The following is a 26,307-nucleotide window of genomic DNA, read 5'->3' as shown; positions in this document are numbered from 1 at the left end:
TTTTTTTCTTCTCCCAAACTTATATCTATATATTATTACAAGAATTCAAAACCACCTTCCACTTTAAGACTATACAATAAATCCTACTTTAACATTTAATCTTCTATATGTATTACTATAACATTTCAAAGCGGCCTTCCCCATAAAATCTAATTTAACATTTATTCCACTCTATCCATTTCCTCCACTCCCCTAAATATATCACTTAAAAATCCCTTTTCTTAAACTAATCAATCTGCAAACTAGCTTATTCACCCACTGTCCTGCAAAATTACCATACACAACAATTCTTAATATCTTTGATTCACTGCCCACGCTACTTAAAAATATATGTATATATATTCCATTATATCTAAATAAAAAAGAAAAGACAATGACTTTAAATTTATAGTCCATATAATATCTTCTTTAAAGTCTTTCCACTGGATTGTTAGGACCATCATCCATAATAGGGTAACATAGCTTGCTGATGCAACAGTTTATTCAAAATCTTCAATCATATCTGCCCCCATCAGTAGTAAATATCCTCTTATATGTATAAAAATAAAAACAACCACCCGAGTGACATTATAATTATATTCCATATAGTAATAATTGTGGCTTTCATCAGGATTATTGATTCCCATCATCGTAGTGGGTAACAACCTGATCTTCTGCTTGCCCCAGCGTAATTCTCTTGCCTTATGATTCAAGATAATTATAATATATTTGTCAGCACAAAAAAGGATTCCAAAGTGGATAATTCAAATCCATCAGTTTAAGGCTCTTTTCACATCCCAAGATTACGGCAATTCAGAGATCTGTCACTATCCTCAGGATAATATTGACCAATACATCGCCTCCTCTATATTTTCACATACTCATTCATTTTTTAAAGTCACTGGCTTCACTGTTGCTTGATTTAGAAATTTCTATTTTTATACAACCTATTTCTTTTTTTCTTTTCTTTTTGTGGGTTTGATTTCGATCCTGGTTTCCTTTCTACAGATTGTGTATCAACTAATCGGTTTTCATTCTGCTTTGTAGATTGGTCTTGTTGGTTTTGTTTTTGTGTCTCATGTTTCTTTTTTATCCCTTATATATCCCCTAATTGGTTTCCATGCTTGTCCTTGACTTGATAAGTCATCACGTTAAAGTCAGATGCCACTTCTCTCAAATTTGTAGATAATCCATCTGGGGTATCCGAAAAATCCAAAGACAATTTATCTGGTACAGTCTCTGTAATTCGATATTTTCCCTTTATTTCCAGCTCCTTCTGCTTATCCTGTATTATACCTGAAGATGTTAAGTTCATTTTCAACCTATTTTGATAAAATTCTTCCGCTGTTTCAACAGTATTTATCTGGTATCTTTCTCCTTGATATCTCAATATGATACCAACTGGGGCGTCCCACCTAAATGGGATATTTCTCTTTTTTTTTTTTTTTTTTTATTGAAAAGGTTTTCAAATACAAATTTTTCCCCCTTTTTCCCCCCCCTCCCCCCCCTCCCTAACCCCCCCTCCCCACCCTTCCCCCCCTGTGACTTCTTCGTAACAAAAAAAACCCTAATTCATAACAGATTACTTACTCCCTCCTCAAAATACTGACCTTTACTTACTAAAAGTATTATAAATCCCCCTTTATCCATACATTTCAGAAAAGAAGAAGAGAAAAAAAAAACAAAAAAAAACAAACACATTATACTATAACTATTATAAAATAACTCTAATTTAGCATAATAGTGTTTTATATCTATGCATTATTGCAACAATTCAAAACCACCTTCCACTTTAAAACTATACAATAAGTCCTACTTTAATAACATTTCAAAGCGGGCTCCCCATAAAATCTAATTTAACATTTATTCCACTCTATCCATTTCCTCCACTCCCCTAAATGTATCACTTAAAAATCCCTTTTCTTAAACTAATCAGTCTGTAGCTAGCTTATTCACCCACTGTCTTACAAATTTACCATACACAACAATTCTTGATATCTTTAATTCACTGCCCACACTACTTAAAAATATATATATATATATATTCCATTATATCTAAATAAAAAAAGAAAAGACAATAACTTTAAATTTATAGTCCATATAATATCTTCTTGAAGTCTTTCCACTGGATTGTTAAAACCAACATCCATAATAGGGTGACATAGCTTGCGGATGCAACAGTTTATTCAAGATCTCCAATCATATCTGCCCCCATCAGTAGTAAACATCTTCTTATATATATAAAAGTAAAAACAACCACCCGAGTGACATTATAATTGTATTCCATATAATAATAATTGTGGGTTTCATCAGGATTATTAATTTCCATCATCGTATTGGGTAACAACCCGATCTTCTGCATGTCCCAATGTGATTCTCTTGCCTTATAATTCAAGATAATTATAATATATTTATCAACACAAAAAGAAGTTTCAAAGTAGATAATTCAAAACCATCAATTTGAGGCTCTTTCCATGTCCCAAAATTACGGCAATGCAGAGATCTGCCACTATCCTCAGGATGATATTGACCAATATGTCGCCTCCTCTATGTTTTCACATAATCATTCATATTTTAAAATCACTGGCTTCACTGTTGCTTGGGTTAGAAATTTCTATTTTTGTACAACCTATTTCTTTTTTTGTTTTCTTTTTGTGGGTTTGACCTCCATCCTAATTTTTTGTGTCTCGCATTTCTTTTTTATCCCTTGTATATCCTCTAATTGGTTTCCATGCTTGTCCTTGCCTTGATAAGTCATCACATTAAAATCAGATGGCACTTCTCTCAAATTTGTAGATAATCCAGCTGGGGTATCCGATAAATCCAAAGGCAATTTATCTGGTACAGTCTCTGTCTTTAGTTCCAGCTCCTTCTGCTTATCCTGTATTATATCTGAAGACGTTAAATTCATTTTCAACCTATTTTGATAAAATTCTTCCGCCCTTTCAACAGTATTTAACTGGTATCTTTCTCCTTGATATCTCAATATAATACCAACTGGGACGTCCCACCGGAATTGAATATTTCTCCTTTTTAACTCAGACACCAGAAAGCCAAATTTCTTCCTTTCCATTAATATCTTAGGTGGGAGTTCCTTGTAAATCCAAATCTTTCTTCCATACAATTGCAAATTAGAATTGAAGGAATTTTGCACAATTTTATTCCTAATTTCTTTATCTGAAAAATAGATTACCACATCTCTAGGCAATTGCCTTTGCTTGGCAGTCCAGGAGTTTATTCGATAAGCTCTGTCAATCCTACAAAACACTTCCTCAGGTTGAATCTTTAAAATCCCAGCTAGAAATTCAGAAGATATTTTCCTTAAGTCATCTCTGTTATTTTCCTGCAAACCTCTAAGTCTTATTGCATATTCTGTGAAATTATATTGTATCTTTAGAACCTCTTTTTGAATCCTCTGTTCCAGATATTCTACATTACCAGACTTTTGGTCAGCATCCATTTTAAATTTTTCTTCTGAACTATAATCCTGAATATTTAACAAATCATTTTCAATTTTTTGAATTCTATTGTCCAATTTATCTTGAATTTCATCCATTTTTGACTCTAGTAAATTAGTATTTGTATCCAACCGAATCATGAATTCTGACAATTTTAAAATTTTTTGCTGCAAAAAGTCAAACTTGGATTTCACCAATTCCTTAGTTTCCTGCTTAAATTTTTCAAGTTGCTGATTCACAATCTCATCCCTTCTTTCAATCTCCTCTAAGAGAAATTCTATTATATTAAAATCAGGTTTCTGGGACTGAAGAGTTAAAACTTGTTCCTTTAAATTCTTAGTGGGGGAATCCCCCCCACCTATTTGTTTGTCTGACTTCACAAGCCTCAGTGCCATGTTTCCGCCTAAGCAGGCTTTGTTAGAAGAAGAAAAAAAAAAAAAAACAAGACAAAAGACTTCCAGCCAGCAACACTCAAGCCTCCAGGGAAAAAAGAGAAAAACAAAAACAGGAGCGGAGTTTTGTCTACAAATGTAGCCAGTGGTATTTATTCCGCTACATTGTAATAATAAAAAACGGAAGAACTTTCCCTCTCAAACTCTTCTCCAGCCGCGGCAGACGCCATTTTAAAAAGAAACTTTTTTCCTCTTTCTCTTCCTCTATTCTCTTAAGTAATTTTTAAAAGATAAGTAAAATACTTGCGCTTCAGTATTACAGGTCCAGCTCACATTTTCTTTTTAAGTAATCTGTCAAATTCGCAGGCTTGCTTTTGACGCCTGGCTCTGCATTAGCAGAGGTCTCCCAAAGCCCGGAGCAGCGGCTGGGGATATGGGGCATCTCATCCGCTCCATCCCAAAAGTAAAAGAAAAACTTTTGGGACTCTGCAGAGAGTTCTACCCACCCCTGCCGGCTCTATCTCCGTTTCCTCATGGGAACGGAGTTTTTTCGAGCCGCCGTTCCGTTGTGAAGGCGGCTCTGACAGGCAGTGGAAGCTGACGATCCCAAAGGAACGTCTGGCGGCGGCCAGCAGCAAACAGGAAGTTGGATATTTCTCTTTTTTAACTCAGCCACCAGAAAACCAAATTTCTTCCTTTCCGTTAATATCTTAGGTGGGAGTTCTTTGTAAATCCAAATCTTTCTTCCATACAATTGCAAATTAGAATTGAAGGAATTTTGTACAATATTATTCCTAATTTCTTTATCTGTAAAATAAATCACCACATCTCTAGGCAGTTGCCTTTGCTTGGCAATCCAGGAGTTTATTCTGTAAACTCTGTCAATCCTACAAAACACTTCCTCAGGTTGAACCTTTAAAATCCCAGCTAGAATTTCAGAAGATATTTTCCTTAAATCATCTCTGTTATTTTCCTGCAAACCTCTCAGTCTTATCGCATATTCTGTGAAATTATATTGTACCATTAGAACTTCTCTTTCAATCCTCTGTTGCAGATTTTCTACGTTACCAGACTTTTGATCAGCCTCCATTTTAGGTTTTTCTTCTGAGCTATTATCCTGAGTGTTTATCAAATCATTTTCAATTTTTTGGATTCTATTGTCCAATTTATCTTGAGTTTCTTCCATTTTAGACTCTAGTAAATTAGTATTTGTATCCAACTGTATCATAAATTCTGAAAAACCATTAGCCACTTTTAAAATTTTTCGCTCCAAAAAATCAAACTTAGATTTCACCAATTCTTTAATTTCCTGCTTAAATTTTTCAAGATGCTGATTCACAATCTCATCCCTTCGTTCAATCTCCTCTAAGAGAAATTCTATTATATTGAAATCAGGTTTCTGAGACTGGAGAGTTAAAACTTGTTCCTTTAAATTGTTAGTGGGGGAATCCCCCCCCCACTACTTGTTTGTCTGACTTTATGAGTCTCAGTGCCATGTTTCCGCCCAGGCAAGCTTTGTTAAAAGGAAAAAAAAAAACAAGAAAAAAGACTTCTTTCCAATCAAAAACAATGTCAAGACTCCAGGGAAAAAAAAGAGAGAAAAAGACACAGGAGCGAAGTTTTGTCTGCAAATGTAGCCAGTGGTATTTATTCCGCTACATTGTAATAATAGAAAACGGAAGGACTTTCCCTTTCAGCCTCTTCTCCAGCCATTTTAAAAGGCTTTTTTCCCCCCCTTTCCTTTCCTCTTTTCTCTTAAGTAGTTTTTTTAAAAAGATAAGTAAAATACTTGCGATTCAGTATTACAGGTCCAGCTCACATTTTCTTTGAATAATCTGTTAAATTCGCAGGCTTGCTCTTGACGCCTGGCTCTGCATTAGCAGAGGTCTCCCAAAGCCCGGAGCAGCGGCTGGGGATATGGGGCATCTCATCTGCTCCGTCCCAAAAGTAAAAGAAAAACTTTTGGGACTATGCAGAGAGTTCTACCCACCCCTGCCGGCTCTATCTCTGTTTCCTTATGGAAACGGAGTTTTTTCGAGCCGCCATTCTGCTGTGAAGGCGGCTCTAACAGGCAATGGAAGCTGACGATCCCGAGGGAACATCTGGCGGCGGCCAGCAGCAAACCGGAAGTCGGCAAACATTCTTATTGGTTGTGTTTAATTTAAACTTTAGCCAGGGGACTGTTGAGAGACTAAGTCCAGGTAATTAATCCAGACTGAATTCTGGAAACATCCAGAATCATAAATCAAAATAATTAGAACAGTGTTTGTCAACATTGGCAACTTAAAGATGTCTAGACCTCAGTTTTCAGTGTTCCCCAGCCAGCATGCATTAGAATGAGAAAGACACAGAATTAAATCTAACATATGCTTTAATTATTTATTCCAGAGCTGAAGCTTCATCCCCTCTTTCATGGTATGGATTGGGACAATCTTCACAATCAGACTATGACCTTTATACCTCAACCAAATGATGAAACAGATACATCCTATTTTGAAGCCAGGAATAATGCTCAGCAACTAACAGTGTCTGGATTTAGTCTGTAGGATCAAAGAAAAAGAGTTGTGAAGGGGATTTCATATTTATCATGACAAAACTTCCTAACACTTACTTTGTAACAATTTCATTTTTTAAAAAAGGATCTGCTTTTAACTCAATATTTTTCTGTAAAAGCTATATTGAACTAGTTTATACAAAAAATAGCTTCTGGCCTAATTTTTTATTTTGAATACTGCACTTTATATTAATTGTATTACATAATGTAACTATTACTCTATGACACTTTCCTACTCAACAAAAATTACTTTTCTGCTGCTATGGATATTTCCAAATATGGGGGAAATGACTTTCTGCTTTCAGCTGTAACACGGAAAGTTAAATGCATACAATTTAATTACCATTGTCCTTGTAATTATAACATGATGCCTTAATATTAGAATCTATTTGAAACTGATTTTCGGTCAATTTGGGGCTGTACTTCTGTATTTTCAGTGTAGCCCAATAGAAATTAGCCTGTTTTCAGGCATTTGGCATAATTTATGTGTTAGTTATCTTGCTGTTTAAACTATCAGTATTCCCAGTGGTTTTTAATTTAATTGTCAATGTTTTCATTCGTAGTTGATCTATGAAAACTATGGCAAAAGCAAAGCAAGAAAATGTTATTGCTGTGTGTTTGGATAAATTATATTGCCATTTTAAATATTGAAAATGAGGGTTTTTTTGCATTTCAGTCTGGAGAAAAAAGAATCATGCATGCTTATTCAATGTAGTGTAACCAGTTCAGTGAAACAAAAGATAGTGGGTTATTTCAATTATGTATTTAAAACTTTGAAAATAAAAAATATGTATATATTTTGTAGTGCATAGTTTCTAATTCTCTTTTGAATTAAGCATTGAAGATTGTTTCAGATTGTATTACTGTTATAAGAATTTATTTAAATAAGCTCCACATTGAAATATTTCTTGATTTTCTTTCATGTCTTCTATACGGTTGCTCAAAGGAATTTAGTAACACAAAGTGGTCTATTAGGAGGACTTTAGGAATGGCTGCTGGATTATTTGGTAGCAATATTCTTTTAGTACTACTGGATCAACTTGGAACAGAGCCTCAGCCTCTATTTTTAGTTGGTTGCATATCTGAAATTTAATAGATACTTCTTCAATATTCTCAAGTAACTAAAAGCATATTTACCCTTTTTCTCTACCTATTGTATCAAGATAGATTCCTGGCAAGAAATATAATTATATCTGATTCTCCATCCTATAAGCAGAACAATTATATTATGGACAGCTAGAAAATATTGGCAATTAACTTTCACTGCCAAAAAAGGTCAGAGCAAATGTTAATAATAAAAGAAGTATTATATAATACAATTTAAAATGTCTATGTATATTACGAAACCAGTATCCTATCCATATTTCCTAATCACCTATTCTTCACTTCTAATGTTAACTAATGGACACGTGAAATCTGATGATTTCATTTGACTATCTTAGAATGTATCAACTTTGTCAGTTACTACTGTATAATAATTAAAAATAGATATCCAGATCACCTGTTGAAATATTTACTGATTTTTCCAAACATAAATGCTTCTGTTAACAACTTTTGGGAGAGAGAGAACTTTGTTTCTACCATTCGCAAATACCTTCCCCCCCTCCTTTCTTGGTTCACACTGGAACTCTACAATGCTTTTTTTATTTTCAGTAGATTAATCGTTGAAATTTAACTTGATTCGGGCTCCATTTAAACCCTTGATGTATGCATTTATGTAAAGATTGATAACAGTTCACCATTATTCTGGGAGTCCTGACCTTTCCCAGCTGGTCTATGATACAAACTAGTATACAATTATTATTTTATGGGTTAGTGTGCTTTTGTCTATTTTACTCCAGCAATTGACTGGACAAGCTAGTGCATTTTTCTTGGCAAAATGTTTTGGAAGGGTTTGCCATTGCCTAAGGCTGAGAGAGACTGGCTCAATGTCACCCAGCTTGCTTCGTGCCTAAGGTAGAATTAGAACTCAGTCCACAAATGTATAATTTGTGCTTTAATCATACACCGAAACTGACTCTTAAAATTATACAAGACCATTGACAAATCTTAGGGTAATATACTCCTATCATTCCTTTATTTGAAATGTTATTTTACAATAGATTAAAGTGATTTATCTTAAAATTTAACTATAAAAACATGTTCTATATAATACAGTAGAAGTGTTTGACTTCTGCAATTACAGCATTTGTACATAATAGATATAAAGTTGATTTTCTAACTTTGAGACCTTAAAGAGAAGAATTTTTTCCCATTAGTTTGATCAATTACAGTGTAGAACATCATCTGGAAATATTTCAGTTTTAGTTCATTTTCTTTTTCACTATAACCAGGATGCAATCACTTTAAGCTGCATTATAAAACAGCTGAAGATCATATCAACCCAAAAAAATTAGCCTTCTAATTGTTTTCTGTCTTCTATCTTTCTAATTGTATTTAGAAAACTACGTTACCAGTTGTTATATCCTAATATAGATAGAATTGATAGGCAGATATGTAAAATGAGAATGCTAAAATGATCTTAAAGCAATTGGGGAGGGGAATGGATTACGAAAGCAAGGATTAAAACAAAGGAAAAGTTGAATGTTTACTGTAACAGTTAAACATTTTGCTTATTTGTTACAGTAAAAGGATGTTCTGGATTCAGCAAGATGCAAACATTACAGAACAGCCAGCTGTGGCTTCATACAATATTTATATCTATACAGGCTGATAGAATTTATAAACTTGCAGGAAGGCAGGAGTGTGGTCAAAAGAATGGCCAACAATGTGACCCAAATTCTACCTAATTTTATATAAAATGTGAGAACTTCAATTATACTTGCATTGTTGCCATCTTGAGTTTTCTAACCATATCCTACAGATACACCTGCATGAAGAGCTATCTGGCTTGAAGCATTTACCTTTCCTCAAGATGACACTCAGACACGCTAAATCTGCAATATTGAACAACTACAGCTGAAAGATTGTTTTATAAATTTGAGAGAAATATCTGGACAAAGTGCTAACTGCAGGGGATGTTTTAATCCAGATGAACATTCAGTCATAAGAACAAGCACCTAGCTTTTCAATAATATGGCACCAAATTTAGGGTTCCTGGGGTATGTCAATATTTGCTTGCATCAATACATGGCAGGGGTGGAAAGTGCCCCCCCCCCCCCCCGGTGGCCATGATAGCTGAAAGTTTCCTTCCATTCTGATGTTGAAAAGGGTTGAAAGCAGTCATATAAGCTCTTAAGACATATTACAATTTTTTTTAAAAAAAGTGAGCCTGCCTGCAAGTATATTCATTATTCATTTTGATACATTTCTTCCACTGTTGAATACAGTACAAGGAATTGCCCGGTGCTAATTAATCGGTGGGAGTTACTTAACAGCAGAGTTGGTTGCATAGCTTTAGAAAAGTTATAGCAGTTAACACCATTTTTCCATTGCATCCATTTACAAAGTATTTCTTTACAAATGCAGAACAGCATCATAGAGCAAGTTTTTAATATGCAAAACCTATGACTGTTAATTAAATTGGATTTTTTGAATAAAGACAGTACTTGTCTCTTTATTCAATAGATGTGTTCATTGTTTATTCATAACTGCCCTGAGGTTGCATTGAACTTAGTATCTTCAGGGCTGTTTTCCTTCTTAAGCATTCTCTCCAATGAACTATTTTGACTCCATCATGCTATTTGAGACTCAGTTGAGTATTGTTACACTGAGATGTATGGCTATGCATAGTTTTGTGGCTTTTAAAAATATATAATTTTGGTGGCCTCTGTGGAAGCAAAATCAAGAGTCTCAAACACTTTATTAAAAAGTTATCACATATAGTAGCAGTTAGAAATTAGACTCCTCATTACTCTTAAATGCAATTGTAATAATCTTGTTTATTTTGGCCTTTGGGGGTGTACTGCTTACTCAATATATTGCATGTCTAATCAAAAAGTTGGCATTATAAAACAAATCATACAGTTATATGAATTTGGGGAATGGGGATACATGCTTTCAAGGACTTTTCCTCTCTTTTAAAGACTTATTTTTTTCCCCCAGTAGGAACTGAAAACTAAGACATTATACAAACTGTTCATCAGGAAGGTGTTGTCATAATAATTGTAGTTCATAATGATTGCTTAATAGGACAGTTGTATTTATTCTATTAGAAATATAGGAAAAATGTCTCATTCAAGTATAGAATCTTCAGTAGTGCAAAAAGAAAAAGAAAAATGTTAAGGAAAAAGACAAGGATGTTTTAATCATTCCAGAGATTATAGTTCCTGGGTTAACTACAGTATTTTTCAAAATCTTCCCATACTAGTAGTTCTTAAGCAAAATCAAGGCTCAGTTCTGTTTTCTGAAAGAGAGAGAAGAGACAGGGATTACCAGCTGCTGTGCAAACCCAAGCATTTCTACTGAAAATACAGGCATATATATTTCTTCCAGTGAGATTATTCCTCAAAATTCATGCAAAATGCCCCCTTAATTTTTCTTTTATTTGTAAATAACAGAGCTAGACATTTGGTATTATTCCTAGTCTGCACTTTAACATGTTGTCAGCACAGAATTAATAATTTAAAGTTACAGTAAATGTTATGTATAAAGTTCAATTTATGCATTTTACTCTTAAAACAGAAAGGTTTCTTTGCAACACAATTTCTGTTACTGAAGCCCTTAAATATTTAACAAAGCTCTCAGGTTCATGTATATTCTTCCTTTTATACCTTCAGGTAGTCCTTGACTGACGACCACAGTAGAGCCTGCCCATTACAGTCATAATTCATGATACTTGTAAAATGGTCACCTACATTACCAACCCAATTTTATGACATTTTTTGTAGTGGTGAATGCAGCAATTGTAAAGTGACTGCGGCAGTCCTTAAGTGAATCAATTGATTGCTATGGGGCATTTTTGCTGAAAACTAGAATACCAGGATTGAGCAAAAATGTTGTAAAGTGCAGTCATGTGACAGCAAGACACTGCAAACAGCTGTCAATGTGGAGCAGCTGCCAAGGCCTAATGTGGTCACATAACTGGAAAGTGGGGGCAGCCATTGGAATTCAAAACCAGGTTGTAAGTATCCCCAGGAAAGTCTATCATAACTTCAGTTATTAAGCGAACAGTCAAGTCTAGGACAGGGGTTAGCAACCTGCGGCTCTGGAGCCGCATGTGGCTCTTTCATCCCTCTGCTACGGCTCCCTGTCGCCAATCAGCTCCACAATTGTTAGGGCTTTCAGTTAAGATAGGTAAAGGAAAAAGGATGACATGCTAGGAGGAGACACTATGGTGGGGGGAACTGGACTTCTGGTTGACTCCAGAATTGAACGGGGGGCTTCCGGCTAGGGCCTTTGTGGCTCTGAGTGTTTAAGGTTGCCGGCCCCTGGTCTAAGACTACCTGTATGTTGACTTGGGAAGTTTCCATTATTATTTTTAATTGTATAAATATATGAATAGTGGGGGAAAGATACTATGTTAAGGAGGTGAACTTGCTCTTTTAAATTCGCAATCAACGTCACAAATGCTCCTTGAGTGTTATAAAATAGTAGCTTCTGCGCTCCTGTGAAACATCCTTCTGCATTGTTAGTGATTATAATCTGCCAGAATCAAAAACAGAAAACCAGACAGCACCCAGAGGTCTGATAAGGATTTGTTATTTTCCACTTCTAAGTAACTGATCCAATAACACGTAGCAAAAATCTTTTTGAACCTTTACTCTTATTTTAGACATCCTTATTATGGACTTCTGCTGGAGGCCCTGGATGGGTGGAAGGGTAGTAACAGTGAAAAAGAAAGAGGAAAAAGGCATATCGCTCCATTGTTCAATAACAAGGTTCACAGCTGAGATAAAGTTGCATATCAGGTCTGGCAAGTAGAGCCAAATCTTCTAACTTTTGTCCTAGTTACATTGGAAACCTCCTGCAAATTCTGTGCTACTCCATTCTAAAGAATAACAGAACTGAAAGGGACTTTGTAAGTCTTCTAGTCCAACCCTCTATTCAATCAGGAGACCCTATACCTGGCATGTCAAACTCGCATCATCCCGGTGGCATCACATGACAAATCATGACTTTTCCCCCCTTTGCTAAACCAGGCATAGGTGTGGCCAGCACATGATGCATCTGGCCCACAGGCTGGGAGTTTGACAGCCCTGCTGTATACCATTCCAGACAAATGGCTAGCCAATCTCTTCTTTAAAACTTCCAGTGTTGGGGCATCTACAACTTCTGGAGGCAAATCATTTCACTGATTGTTCTCACTGTCAGGAAATTTTTCCTTAGTTCTAGGTTGGAACTCTCCTTGATAAGTTTCCATCCATTGCTTCTTGCCCTGCCCTCGGGTGCTTTGGAGAATAGATTGACTCCCTCTTCACTGTGACAGCTCTTCAGATATTGGAAGCCTGTTATCATATCATCCCTAGTCCTTGTCAAACTTGTCAGTGATATTAACATGTCATGTGATCTCAGTACTATTCCTTTGTTGATGTAGCCTAGGACTGCATTGGCTGTTTCGGCTGCTGCAGCACTAGTCTACCAACTCATATTTAACAAGTTATCCACTAGACTCCTAGGTTCTTCCAACAGTAAATGCTGTTGAGCTGTGTGTCATCTATTCTATACCTGTGCATTTGTTTTTTCTTGCCCAAGTTTAAAATTTTATTTTACTTGCCACCAAATTCAATTTTGTTGGACAGGCCCAGTGTTCTAGTCTGTCAAGATCTTTCTGGATTATTGAGCCTATCTTCTAAAGTCTTGTTTATCCTTTCAGCTCGATGCCGTCTGCAAATCTGATGAGTTCCCCTTCTATCTTCTTATTTAAATCATTTATGAAGATGCTGAAGATACTGGGCCCCTTAGGGTACCCCCTGCACGCTTCCCTCCCTGTAGTTGTAATTCCATTCATGACTACGTATTGACTGAAATTCTACCCTTTTAAAACAGACACATATAAAAAAGTTCAGAGCTTTAGTCCCAAAGTTGGATCTTGAGTTTTTTTTTTTTTTTTTTTTTTACACAATTCAGACATATGCTCTTGTTCCTCATCAGGATTTATGGAGAGAATACCCTTGATGATTGTCCTCACTGATTGATCTGGAATAACATTGTTGAATAAATAAAAAGAAAAGAAAGAAAAATTTGGAGAACAGATTGCTGTGTTAAGAATCAGTAGAACCTTTTACAGAATTGTGTTGATGATGGATCTGTATGCAATTTTCATCCAGGAACTCCAGGCATGCCTGGAGGTAGGTTAGATTAAAAGACCAGGCAAATCTAGCCCATAATCAACCTGTTGATCCTCTGTAGTAGAAGGTAGATTCGAAATTATTTTAGATCAGTCCTAATCCAACACTTCAACTATACACAATGCTTTCCATTACCAGTATTCATTAAAATGTGTGTCAATGTAACCTATAAAATCTGCAGATAGGTTACATCTATAAAATGTACTAGTATACTCTCAATATTTTAGATACATTTATATTTTATTTCCACTTTTGTAACTTGCCCCGTACTCTGGATGTGCCCATCCATACAAAAAAACCAATGTAATGAAACTCAAAGATTCTTAACTTTGGGAAATACTGCTCATTCTCCACATACGTCTTGCAGAACAAGATTTAGCAAGTCCTCTCAATAGGTTTGATTTGATGGCTAAATGCAATCTTAGCTAGGTGGTGCCTGGTATTTCCTACTATAGCACTGTCTGATTGACTGGAATTGATCTTTTAAGGTTTGTGAAAGTGTATGTCTCCCAGACCTAGATGCCAAGCTTTTGTATACAAAACATGCTTATTACTGTGATAGAATTTCTTATTTTCACTCCCAAGACTTGGGGTAAGAATTAGGTTGTTCCTAAATGTTAAGACATAAAGTGTATATAACTCCAATCCATACCTTATTCTTACCTCCTTCTTCTTTGAAGATATAAGTGCACCAGCCATTGGGTAACAAAGGGCCATAAAACAGCAAAGGTTAAAGTACCAGGAGAAATCTCAAAGGGCCACCACGATGGTTTCTAAATGGCATACAAAATTCATGTTCACCAATAAATATTAAATCAGCATCTGCTATAAAAATTCCAATATTAAATATTAAAATGTCCCTGGTAAAATCACCTATATAATTCAAAAATCATAAATAAGATGCCTATCAACTATTTAAAAACACTTCCACCAAGATGACCATCATCGCTCAAGACTTTGGAATAATTGTTGTTCTGACAAAAACTTTTAAGGATTACTTATACGTTTGCAACCAAACTTGGTTCACATGTTATCGCAAGCTAAGCAAACACTGTTTTCCCACACTTCACTGTTATTTCTGAAGATATTTTTTAATTTTATATGTACACAGTAAATTTACATTTAATATAAGACTATTGAAATTTTTCTTCAATTTGAGTATTTTCTCTATAAGTAAATAAGCATTGAAAGATTTAAATTAGCAGCAGTCAGCAGCTGTCAATGTAGCAACATAAATTTGTTTCTTAACATACATTAAAAAGTTCAATTTTTTTTATTTTTTTTATTTTTTTTTTTGTTGGCCATTTTGGTCTGAACACTGGCATGCAATCTTTGTACATACAGTTCTTGACTTCCAGCTATTTATTTACTGATATTTTGAATTTACAAAAAAAGAAAAAAGTAACTTATTACCTATCCTCAAACATTTTGACTTTCGTACCAACCCTTGTTGGCGAGTGATCACAATTTGGGTGCTTGGCAACCAGATTGCATTTACAACAGTTCTTCGTTGGTAAATATAAATTCAGCACAAATATAGTTTGTTGCGAAAGCAACTGGCTGTGAAGGCTCCTGGTTGGAGCAGAAAGGCGAAAGTGGAAACAGTATGGCCCATGCCATATTTGGGTAGACCAAGTTGCCTTGATAAAGAACAATCACTCCCCTGTTATAGCAAATAAAGCGAGGAGAGCCTGTGGCTTAGAGGTTAATACATTCACCTAATATGCAAGTAGCCCAGGTTTGAATCCCAGAAGAGTATGGCTAGCTGACGAGAGCTAAATAGCTTGAAATAGATCTGTACAAGTCTCCCTTTATTTCTTTGTCAGTAAATATAAATTCAATACATTTACAACAGTTGCACATGACTACAATTTGCATTCTTCCCAGCTGATTTCTGATATGCAAAGTCAATTGAGGAAGCCAGATTCACTTAATGACTATAATAAAAATGTCCCCCAAATCAGGTCCAATCACTTGATGATGTCATTAATGACATCATTGCTTAGGGTCCAAAATTCTAAACCGAGTTATGGTCGTAAGTTGTGCACTACCTCTCATTAGGTGAAACAATAAACACATTCATCTTTTCAATATAGTTAAAATAGCATTTAAAATGTTTTCTGGAATAGTTTCTTAGATGGGGTGCAAAAAACTCTTCTATTCTAATCTGTACAATTTAAGAAAATCACAATAAAGATCTAAATTGATTTATCTGTATATTAAGAAGTAAATAAAAATCTACCTTAACAGGTGCCTCAGGCTGATTATTAGACTGTAGGGTTGCCTACAAACAGAAACCAAATTGAACAAACTATTTAAAAACATGTTTCAAATTAAAACTTTATATTACGGCATAACTTTGGGGATCTGTTCAGGTATAGTTTTTGCTCACATTTATTAAAAAACATGACATATAAGAATTTAGCTCAAGCAATAGATCTTTTGCCTCCTTGTTTGAACTTCATTGTTCTCTCTTTGTCCCTATTACATCCCAGAAATATTCTTCCAACTTTCCATTTCTGGTCTGGACCTTTCAGATAGTCTGTAACAAAATAAACTCTAAAAAAATTTTTTTTTTCACTGTGATTAAATAGTTTAGATATTGCAGTTCATAGAAGAATTAGAATAGTAAAGCTCGCCCTGTCTTTCAAACATGTCTTCTGTCTCTATTTTCCTTTTGCTGAAGTATGTGGCTATTTCCTCAAAGGCAAAAATTCTCTCCACTTAATAGTTTAGCTAATAAGCTTCCAAGAATTTAAGAAAGACTAGACAATCTATATCATGTTGGGTCATCGTTTTAGAAGTATTTCCTTTCCTAAACAGAGAAACAGAACGGATCAAGGGCCAAAAAGTAATGTTAATGGAAGCAACTTCCTATTGGCTTGATTGTTCTCTGGCAGCTGATGATAGGACCAGTATACCTAACCCTCAGAGGGCTAGGGTGGGGCCAGTATACTAAACCTGCAGGCAGTGGGATACTAGCATGCCAGCACTGAAGCAGCTACAGATTTGCTAAATTTCAATCTCACTTGAATCATGTTCCTGGATTTTGAACGCATTCTGTAAGCCCATTTGAGGGACCTTGATTCAAAAATTATTGTCCTATGAGGCATCATTTTGCTCAATTGATGGTTACAGTCAAAGACACTGATAGTTTTAGTAATCTGCTAGACCAGGGGTATCAAACTCAAGGCCCGCAGGCCGAATCCAGCCCGTGGGGTGCTTAAATCTAGTCTGTAGTGCCGGCCTGGGAATAGCAAAGGACTGGCTTGTGGTGCCTCTGGCAGCCAAAATGGGGCACAGAGAGGCTGCATGAGGCCTCCTCTGTGCTCCATTTTAGGCCTAGATGGCCTTCTGCAGCACTTTGCCATCCAAAACAGGGTGTAGGGGGCTCGTGGGGGACCCCTATGCCCCATTTTGGCTGGCAGGGTGCTGCAGGAGGTGTCCGTCCCATCTCCTCCCCTCCCCCCTGGCCAGCCCACAGAGGAGAACTATAATGCTGATCCAACCCTTGAAGAAATCCAGTTTCACACCCCTGTATTAGACAATCCATGACTCATGGTTTCAGAGACATTTCTTCACCAGATTCAATAATGGCAGAGCTTCTAATGTATTATCTTCATTGGAAAACTTCTTAAAAATTCATGGGGATATTCAGAGATATACTTGCCTTGAAAATACCCCATATTGAACTGTATGGCACTGTATAGATAGGTAGACAAACAGAGAGACTTTTTTGGATACTAATCCACATACATTTACCTGTGAAGTTGTGAGGATCTCAAGTGCATGTAATCTCTGAAGAACGTTTTGCATATCTTCTTGCAATCGTATGAGTATAATTGCAATCTGTTCATTGAGGGTGCTCCGTGGTCCTCTGTCTGAACCCCATCGTTCTCCATCTCCTCCACTGCCCATCTGTCCACCTTGGCCACCATCTCCTAAAGGGTACATTCTATGTCCTAAATTAAGGAAAAAATACTTTTAGAAGGAAAGTAAATGAATCAAGAGCTGCATATCTTTTCAAAAAGATTTCATGATGCTTGTATATTGTGCAAAAGCAGAATACTTTTCATAAAGTAACTTTTTCCAATCTTAGAGGAAACTGTGAAAAAAGATACCACTGCTTTAAAAGGATTCTTAAAGCTAGACTTGCATAGAAGCCTAATAAAGATGTGGCTGCTTTAATAAATACCAGAGTTCCAAAGCTCTACTGTGAATCATTTTCAAAGTATGCACAGCCCTAATATGTAATATATATAAATATAATTTATATATCAATCATACACAAAACCATTATTATAAGAAATGTTAAGAATTATTTTAAATATGCCTCATTTATGCAAGAGTTCCAACAAACTATGTATTCCAATAATACCTCTTCCCCTTCGAACTCCATAGATATCAACCTTTTCACCATTTTTCTTCTCTTTTTGAGGGCCTCCATCATTTCCTTTGCCATCTTCACCGCCACACTTGATTTCACCTTTTCCTTCAAGTGCTGCTTCCTTTATACTTTCTGCTTTGTGATTTCCAAGTTCAAGAAAACCAGAAGTTTCTAACAGATTGTTATGATCTACTTCTGAGAAAGTTAATGGATGTCTGGAAATTTCCTTGACTGATGAGCTGATTTCCAGGATCTATAAATTAACAAGAGCAAAAGGCGCTATTTATTTATCAATCAATAAATAAATAAAGCTGCCCATCTTACCCAAGGAGTCTCTGGTACATAAAAACAGGTAGAATCCCATGTAAAAACTACAGTTTTTTTTTTAAAATGTAAAGAAGTCATGTTAACAATAGGTATTATAAAAACAGGTACAAAACCTAGCTGAAGAGGGAATAAAAATAACTAGCTCAGCAATGGAGCTACCTAAGCATGTCACTGATTCTTTGGGAACCCTGGACCTAATAACATAATCTGATCTTGAGAGCCTTATGCAGGGGTGTCAAACTCTATTTCATTGAGGGCCACATCAGGGTTGTGTTTGACCTCGTGGGGGAGTAGGCATGGCCAGGCTGAGAGTGGCCAGCTCAACGTCACTCGTGTTGTGCCTGCCAAAGAAAACAGGCTCCCAAGCCCCGTTTTCGGCTGCAATAGCCTCCTGCAACCCTCTGCCACGGAAAATGGAGCTCGGGACGGGAGGGCTGTGTGCAGAGAGCTCTGTTTTTTCTGGCAAAGGCACCACAGGCACATCATTTGCTGTTTCCAGGGCAGCCCCACGGGCCAGATCTAAGCACCCCCTGGGCCAAATCCGGCTCTGGGCCTTGAGTTTGACACCTCTGGCCTTATGGAATATCAAGAGCAAGGGAGCTAATCTAATTTTTAAGAGAATATTCCATGAGGCAGGTGTCACAGCAGAAAAGATATGCAAGCATTGATCAAAATTCAGGCAGTTGTCAATCTGCATGTATTTACAATGGTTGCAGCATCTCTGGGTTCATGTGATTGCCATTTGGGAACTTCCCAGCTGGCTTCCAACAAGCAAAGTCAATTGGGAAATCTGGATTCACTTAATAACCATGTGATTCATTTAACCACTGATCTGCTGAACAATTATGGCAAAAAAAAATGTCATGAAATTGTAAGTGACTCATTTAACAACTGCTTTGCTTAGCAATAGAAAAGCAATTGTGGTCGTAAATCAAGGACTACCTCTATCATTGTAAGGTGACCTTAATTACTAGTCTCCCCCTTACTCTTTTTTAATTAAATGCAAGTTAAATGCAAAGATGCATAGATGTAAACTATTAGTTTTTTAAAGCTAACATTAAGCTTCAGAAAGATGCAAAAGCTATTCAGGATCTTGGGAAAGATTTACTATCGTTTATTAGAAATTGAAACTGATTCTGAATTCTTTGACCAGGTGGGCAATATAAGATGGTTACAGCCTCAGAACCATTTTGTGTATTTGTAGAATGATTATTATGTAAATATTTTTTTATATTACAACATGACGGACTGCAAATTTACCTCTTCTTGTGCAAACTGCTCCATTGAATCACAGTATATTTCACTATCTGAATCACTCGTCAAGAGTTGAATTCCAGACACTTCAGTGGCATCTTCATTTTGACCTATGTGTATACATGAGCAAATACTTAACAACTGAAGATATTTAATACTTAAATATTAAAATAAAAGTATATAATCAAACACTAGTACTGAGAATTACATTTTTAATTTAGCAATTTGTAAAAGTTTAATGGTTTGCTAAAGAGCAGCTAGGCTGAATCTTTCTTTGCAATGATAGTTCACAGTAAAACAATGCAGTTATATATCTTTGTATCTCTCTGTGTGTGTTAAATTAACTTAATTCCAATAATTTGGAGGAAAAAGAATATGCACATAAAAGGTAAAAGTAAGGGTTCCCCTCGCATATATATGCTAGTCGTTCCCGACTCTAGGGGGTGGTGCTCATCTCTGCTTAAAATCCGAAAAGCTAGCACTGTCCAAAGATGTCTCCATGGTCATGTGGCTGACATGACTAAATGCCAAAGGTGCATGGAATGCTTTTATCTTCCCACCAAAGGTGATCCCTATTTTTGTACTTGCATTTTTTACGTGCTTTCGAACTGCTAGGTTGGTAGAAGCTGGGAAAAGTAATGGGAACTTGCCCCATTAAGCGACACAAGAGATTCAAACCACTGAACTGCTGACCTTTCGATCAACAAGCTCAGCATCTTAGCCACTGATGCTTAGCCACGTCCCTTATGCACATAGGTATGCACATAGGTATATTTAAAAATCAACAGTTTTAATGCAAAATCAAAGGTAGAAGAGTTAATATCTCAAAAGATTTTTCACTCTCTGCATGAGAACAACAAATCACACATTTTTAATATACAATTCTTAATTAAGTTGGCCCAATCTTTTTCTTTGTACATGTAAGGCTTGTGTATATTTACATTTCTGTGTTTTCTAAATGGATAAATAGCAGAGATATGCTCACTCAGTCGTAGCTAATCTGGCCAATCTGGTCTGGGTGTGTAACCATGTTCAGATTGGTTAATATGGGGATGGGAGTATGCTAGATTGAGAAATTGAACAACAACTTGGAAAAGACTTTATTCCAAAGCAAGAAAAATCTGGGTTGAGCCCATGCAATCACAAAGAGCCATGCTCCATTGGAAAGCATCTTTACCTTTATTTGATCTGATTCATAGTTTCATAGTTTACACAAATATACTTGTCATATTTTAGATTCATTTTAGCATATATAGATCTACATACAGTATACAATGTTCTATATGTAGACACCAGCCTACTCTTATTCCTTCTTTTCTTCCACAGGTGTTGACATTGTTGAAGGGGCAAAATATTAAGGGCCACCTGGAGCACTTTTACAGTATTTCTCCACTGTAGGGCTGTATATAACATGGGTGTCAAACACAATAGTGTCACATGATGTATTGTGAAGTATTGTGGCGTTTTTTCCCTTTGCAGAGCCGGTGTGGATGTGGTCAGCGCATGACGCATCCGGCCCGTGGGCTGCCAGTTTGACAGGCCGGGTATATAATATCTATAAATAAGTATCTTTGTAGAAAAAAATATTCATCAGCTTAAACATAAAGCTGACCGTCTTTTAGATGCTAAAATTAAAGGGGACTCCATGACTTGTTCCATTATTTCAACAGACAGAAGACTAAGTAGGGAATATTAATCTTCCCACTCAAGCGGGAAAACAGATGATCAGAAAGTAGGACTATTTGATTGCAGCCAAAGGAAAGAGGTGTTCATGGTACCATGGCAGGCAATGCAAAAGGCTATTTAAATTAATTCTTCATTTAAACCGGGCACCAACCCACTGTTTGCTGTCCTATATTTATCAATGCTGGAAAACAAACCAAGTAGCACCAACAAGAAATGTTTTCTAAAAAATTATCCACACTGGCAAACATCAATCAATCAGTTGTGGGAGCTTTATCACTGGAAGCTTTCAAGAAGAGACTGTCAGAAATGGTGTAGAGTCTCCTGCTTGGGTGGGGGATTGGACTAGATGACCTACAAGGTCCCTTCCAACTCTCTTATTCTATTATGTTATATGAATGTGGATTTGGATAACAAAAGTATCTGAAAACAGTACCTTGATGAGTAGAATCCCAGTTAGGGATAACTGGTAACTCAAGGCACTTTTCAATTGTCTTTATTTCTTCATCAACACTGATGCCATTCAGGTTAGATTTGGTCTGTATGCCATTGTTCACATCAACGTTGGAAACAGCATGACAACTACCATTAATAACCACGCCATCTAAATCCTTATCTTGGGATGAATTTTGTTTCACATCTTCTTCTGAAACTCCTAAGTAGATAAATTTGCAAACAGAATCTCATTATCACATACATTATTCTATTTTTACAAATACAGATAGACCTTGGCTTATGACCACAATTGATCCCAAGTTTTCTGTTGCTAAGCAAGTTAAGTAAATTTTGCCCATTTTATGACCTTTCATACCACAGCTGTAAAGTGAATCAATGAAGTTGAATGATGTTTAGTTGGTAACATGGCTGTTAAGTGAGTCTGGCTTCCCCATTGACTTTGTAGGTCAAAAGGTCACAAAAGATTATCACCAAAACCTGGGACACTGCAACCATCATAAATATGAATCAGTTGCCAAGTGTCTGAATTTTGATCATAGGGATACTGCAATGGTCGTATGTGTGAAAAACATAAGTCACTTTTTTCAGTGCCATTGTAACTTCGAATGTTCACTAAACAAATCAAAGACTATCTGTACATTTTTATTTGTTGAACAATACATACAATATTTATGAACTAAATATTTCACAGATTAATCTAAATGTTCATTGGTAATAAAAGGGCTTAAAAACAGCTTGTTGTTAAAAAATCCATCAAACTGCTATCTATTTATATTATATCTAACAATACATGTGCCACCAATTTTTCCAGCTTCTCTCATTTCTCCCACAACAACTTCAAATGTTGGGTTAAGAGCACATGAGAACCACCCAAATTGGCTCTGAATTTCCATGGCTGACCCATGGATCTGATTTCTCCCAATAACTTGCTGTCTATACATTTTCATTTTGTACAGGAAAACTGAAATTTTAATTGCCATTAGAAAAAAAAGTGGGTACTGTGTACACATTTACAGTAACTGGGAGTAGAATCTTTGTAACTAAGTGCAACTGAATTCCAAGAACCCAACTACCTGAGTACAGAATTATAGGATTTACTTACAAGCATTAAAAGATTTCTCAATTGGAATCAGCTTACCTGAAGAACCATCTTGTCCCAATTACTTCAACCTGTTCCACCGCGTTAGGCAGGGAGGAGGGCATGTTACAAGACTGCTTTGGTTAAAGAATTTTGGTTGGTGGGATTTAGGAAGAGAGTTGCTCTACTCTATTGAAAACCTTGCATTCAGAAGTGACAATGGTCCCCACTTTTACTGCCTTTTAGAACAGTGTGAAGACTTGGCTCTGCTAATTGGCACAAGGATTGAAGAGTAGCATGCAATCTCAGATCTAGTTGGCTCGAAGGGGTTCCCTCCACCATTTAACTGTCTCCAAATTTGATTTTAATTGTGTTATGGATTTTCAAATGGTTTTATTATTTTTACCTGTAAACCATCCAGAATCACTCAGACCAAGGTCCCCAATCCCCCACTCCATGAACTGGCACCAGTCCAAGGCATGCCAGAAACCGGGCCACGCAAACAAGCGTAGCCCCATTCATGGGATGCAGGCAGCACATGAAACCACCTCTAGTCCACAGAAAAACCTCTTTACAGAACCAGTCCCTAAGGCCCAAAAGGTTGGGGGCTGCTGACTTAGACACTGAGCAGGGCAATATCTAAATTTGATGTAAATAGTTTCTTTCATTTTAAAAAGAAGTCTGAATCTAACGTATTGATATTCAGGCTACATAGCCCAACTCTATAATTGCTTAATTGGAAAAAATGCTTTTTTGTGTGCAGTGGGATTAACTCATAGTTAAGTGACAAAGAGTAACATTATGAATTATTTATTTATTCAATTCATTACTGTCCCTACAGTTTTACATGGCAAGATTTCAGAAGCGGTTTGCCATTGTCTCCTTCCTAGGACTGTCTAAAGCGGAATTAGAACTCGCAGTCTCCTGGTTTTAGGTTTATAACCTTTAACAAATTGGCTCTTTCTCAGAAGTTAAGGGCTGAGAATTATCAAATGGATTTGCATGGCTTATTTTCATTGGATAATAGACCAAACATAAGAGCCTTGGTAGTACAGTGGTCTAAAGCACCTTGTTATTAAGACCAGCTGCCTGCAATTACTGCAGGTTCAAATCTCGCCAGGCTCAAGGTTGACTCAGCCTTCCATCCTTTCTAAGGTAGGTAAATTGAGGACCCAGTTGTGGGGGCAATAAGCTGACTTTGTATAAATATACAAAAAGGATGAAGACTATTGCTTAGCGCATTGTAAGCCGCCCTGAGTCTCCGGAGAAGGGCAGCATATAAATAAAAAAAAAAAAAAAAAAAAAACTGGTTCTTTTTAATACTAAACTTTATATACACACACACACACACACACACACACACACACACACACCCCGTATTTTTCGAAGTATAAGACACACTTTTTTCCCTCCTAAAAGAGGCTGAAAATTTGGGTGCGTCTTATACTCCGAATGTAGTTTTTTTGAAGCTTTTTTAAAGCCCTAACGAGTGAAGCGATCTACACACTTTGCTTGCTCCCTCTGACTCTCAGCTGTGAAGTTTTTTTTCAGCGCTAACGCGCTAGTGAATGAAGCGAACTCTGTGGTTTGCCTGCTTTTCTCATTGCTTCTCTCTTCAAGGATCAGTTGTGCTTTATAAGCTGTTTTTTATCCCCAAGCAGGGGATAAAAACCAGCAAACTAATGTGCTGAAGCTGACCAGACTAAGGACGCTAGCCAGATGAATACCTGGTAGGCAGATTTTTTTCCCCCTATTTTCCTCCCCCAAAACTAAGCTGCGTCTTATATTCAGGTGCATCTTATACTCTGAAAAATATAGTCTATTATGTATTATAGGTAGACAGTGCACTTCACACGGAGATGAGCTTCTGGAATCCTAGACATTATTTAATCAAAGGAACCCAGAGAACACCAACTCAGCCACTTTGGATCAGCTAGGCAGAGACTATGGAAGACAGATGGTCCCTCCAAAAACTAGAACCTACAATTTAGAATATTGGAAATCAAATGTAAATGAGAATCATGCTTTCTCATTATTGTTAGAGAACACAATTGTTTCCTAACAAAATTTGCCTTTTTTTTTTCCTTTTGCCATCCTGAGAAGCAGCTTTATCAAAAACCTGTGAGAAGGTATACAGTGTGCTATTCTGAAATAAATATGTACCTTTATCAATCTGCTGGCCATCTCCCAATTCTTCTGGCTGTGGTTCTTCCTCTGATTCTGCTCCACTGTCATTGTTTTCTGATTTTCCATTCACAGCTGGCACAGCTTTGTGAGGATCTATTAAGATAAATTTTATTTACCTAAAAACTGAAGATGTAAAATAATTATTTAGGTACCTAATTTTCATGGGGCATGATGCCTCAGTGGTTAAAGATGCTGAGCTTGTCAGCTAGAAAGTTGACAGCCTGGGTTCAAGACACAAGTGCTGCAGAACAGGATGACCTCTTGTTGCTTGCCCCAGTTCTTGCCCACCTAGAAAGCACCCAAATGCAAGTAGATAAATACCGTATTTCCCCAAAAATAAGACCCTTATTTAAGCCTGAAATAAGCGTTTGGCCTTATTGCCATGTGTTCAAAAGCCCGATTGGGCTTATTATCAGGGGATGTCTTATTTTGGGGAAAACAGGGTAGGTACCACTCCAGCAGGAAGCTTACAGCATTCCATGCACCTTGGCGTACAACCATACTGGCTATGTGACCACAGAAGCATCTTCGGACAATGGTGGCTCCCTCAGCCAAGAAATGAAGATGAGCATCACCCCTAAATCCAGAGTCAGATTTGATTGGATGGGAAACCTTTACTTAAATTATTCCAAATTATTCCTTTTCCTTCCTCTTCAAGTCCGCATTTGTGACACTTCAAGAGGGGAATACTACCATGTTTCCCCAAAAATAAGACCCTGTTTTATAGTTTTTTGAACCCTGAAATAAGCGCTTGGCCTTATTGCCATGCGCTTAAAAGCCCATGGGTATGTCTTATTTTGGGGAAAACAAGGTATGTTAACAGTGGCTACAGGAAAATTCTTATTAGTATTATTCTAACTTGTACATAGGACATGACATTTCCTTGGAAATGGTAACTGATTATTTAAAAACACAAATTTACTAAAGTCTACGGAGAATCGAAGACAGATTATGAACAGATCTATAACAATAAGGGAAGTTTCTAAAGCTAACCACATTGTCATTAAATGAATCCAAACTATCCAATGGATGTTTTTAAACATTTTTGTCACAAATTGTGGCTACGTGACTGTAAAAGGCTGCGAGCCAGTTCTCAAATACTCAAAATGCTATCCCATGACTATAGGTGTGTATATGGCAATTGTAACTTTGAGGACTCTGTAGCATAACTTGACCACCTACTATGCATGTGTAAGTTACATCTTGGATATTGTGCATCGTTTGCTATCCGTTTTTATTCAGAATCCAAAAGTTCAGGATAATTAAGGGGTTGACTAGCTGATAATATTTTATGCCTTAAATATCAAAGCGAAAATTGTTATA

The 26,307-nt window shown here is 36.5% G+C and overlaps 2 protein-coding genes across 6 annotated transcripts in view; one reads left to right on the top strand and one right to left on the bottom strand.

The window, feature by feature from the left end:
• The window catches only part of MASTL (microtubule associated serine/threonine kinase like), a 29,824-nt gene extending 22,644 nt beyond the window's left edge, over positions 1-7,180 (top strand). For both annotated transcript variants that reach the window (XM_034401847.3, XM_087892900.1), the window contains one exon: positions 6,218-7,180. In XM_034401847.3, the coding sequence (XP_034257738.1) occupies positions 6,218-6,375 (158 nt within the window). In that variant the 3' untranslated portion in view covers positions 6,376-7,180. The remainder of the gene's footprint in view (positions 1-6,217) is intronic.
• A 1,252-nt stretch (positions 7,181-8,432) lies between these two features.
• Positions 8,433-26,307, bottom strand: part of ACBD5 (acyl-CoA binding domain containing 5) — a 30,007-nt gene continuing 12,132 nt past the window's right edge. For 2 of the 4 annotated variants that reach the window (XM_087892902.1, XM_087892901.1), the window contains exons 7-14: positions 24,961-25,077; positions 21,700-21,918; positions 19,587-19,690; positions 17,991-18,252; positions 17,375-17,574; positions 15,855-15,896; positions 14,265-14,385; positions 8,433-10,728 (exon numbers count right to left, since the gene is read on the bottom strand). In XM_087892902.1, the coding sequence (XP_087749028.1) occupies positions 14,272-14,385; positions 15,855-15,896; positions 17,375-17,574; positions 17,991-18,252; positions 19,587-19,690; positions 21,700-21,918; positions 24,961-25,077 (1,058 nt within the window). In that variant the 3' untranslated portion in view covers positions 8,433-10,728; positions 14,265-14,271. The remainder of the gene's footprint in view (positions 10,729-14,264; positions 14,386-15,854; positions 15,897-17,374; positions 17,575-17,990; positions 18,253-19,586; positions 19,691-21,699; positions 21,919-24,960; positions 25,078-26,307) is intronic. The other 2 variants (XM_034402277.3, XM_034402276.3) reach the window with 1 other exon arrangement.

The sequence above is a fragment of the Pantherophis guttatus genome, chromosome 4 (assembly GCF_059756535.1).
Source record: "Pantherophis guttatus breed Tessera chromosome 4, ASM5975653v1, whole genome shotgun sequence".
Classification (NCBI taxonomy): Eukaryota; Metazoa; Chordata; class Lepidosauria; order Squamata; family Colubridae; genus Pantherophis; species Pantherophis guttatus.
The sequence above is the reverse complement of the archived record's forward strand: the minus strand, read 5'-3'. Positions and strand labels throughout refer to the sequence as shown.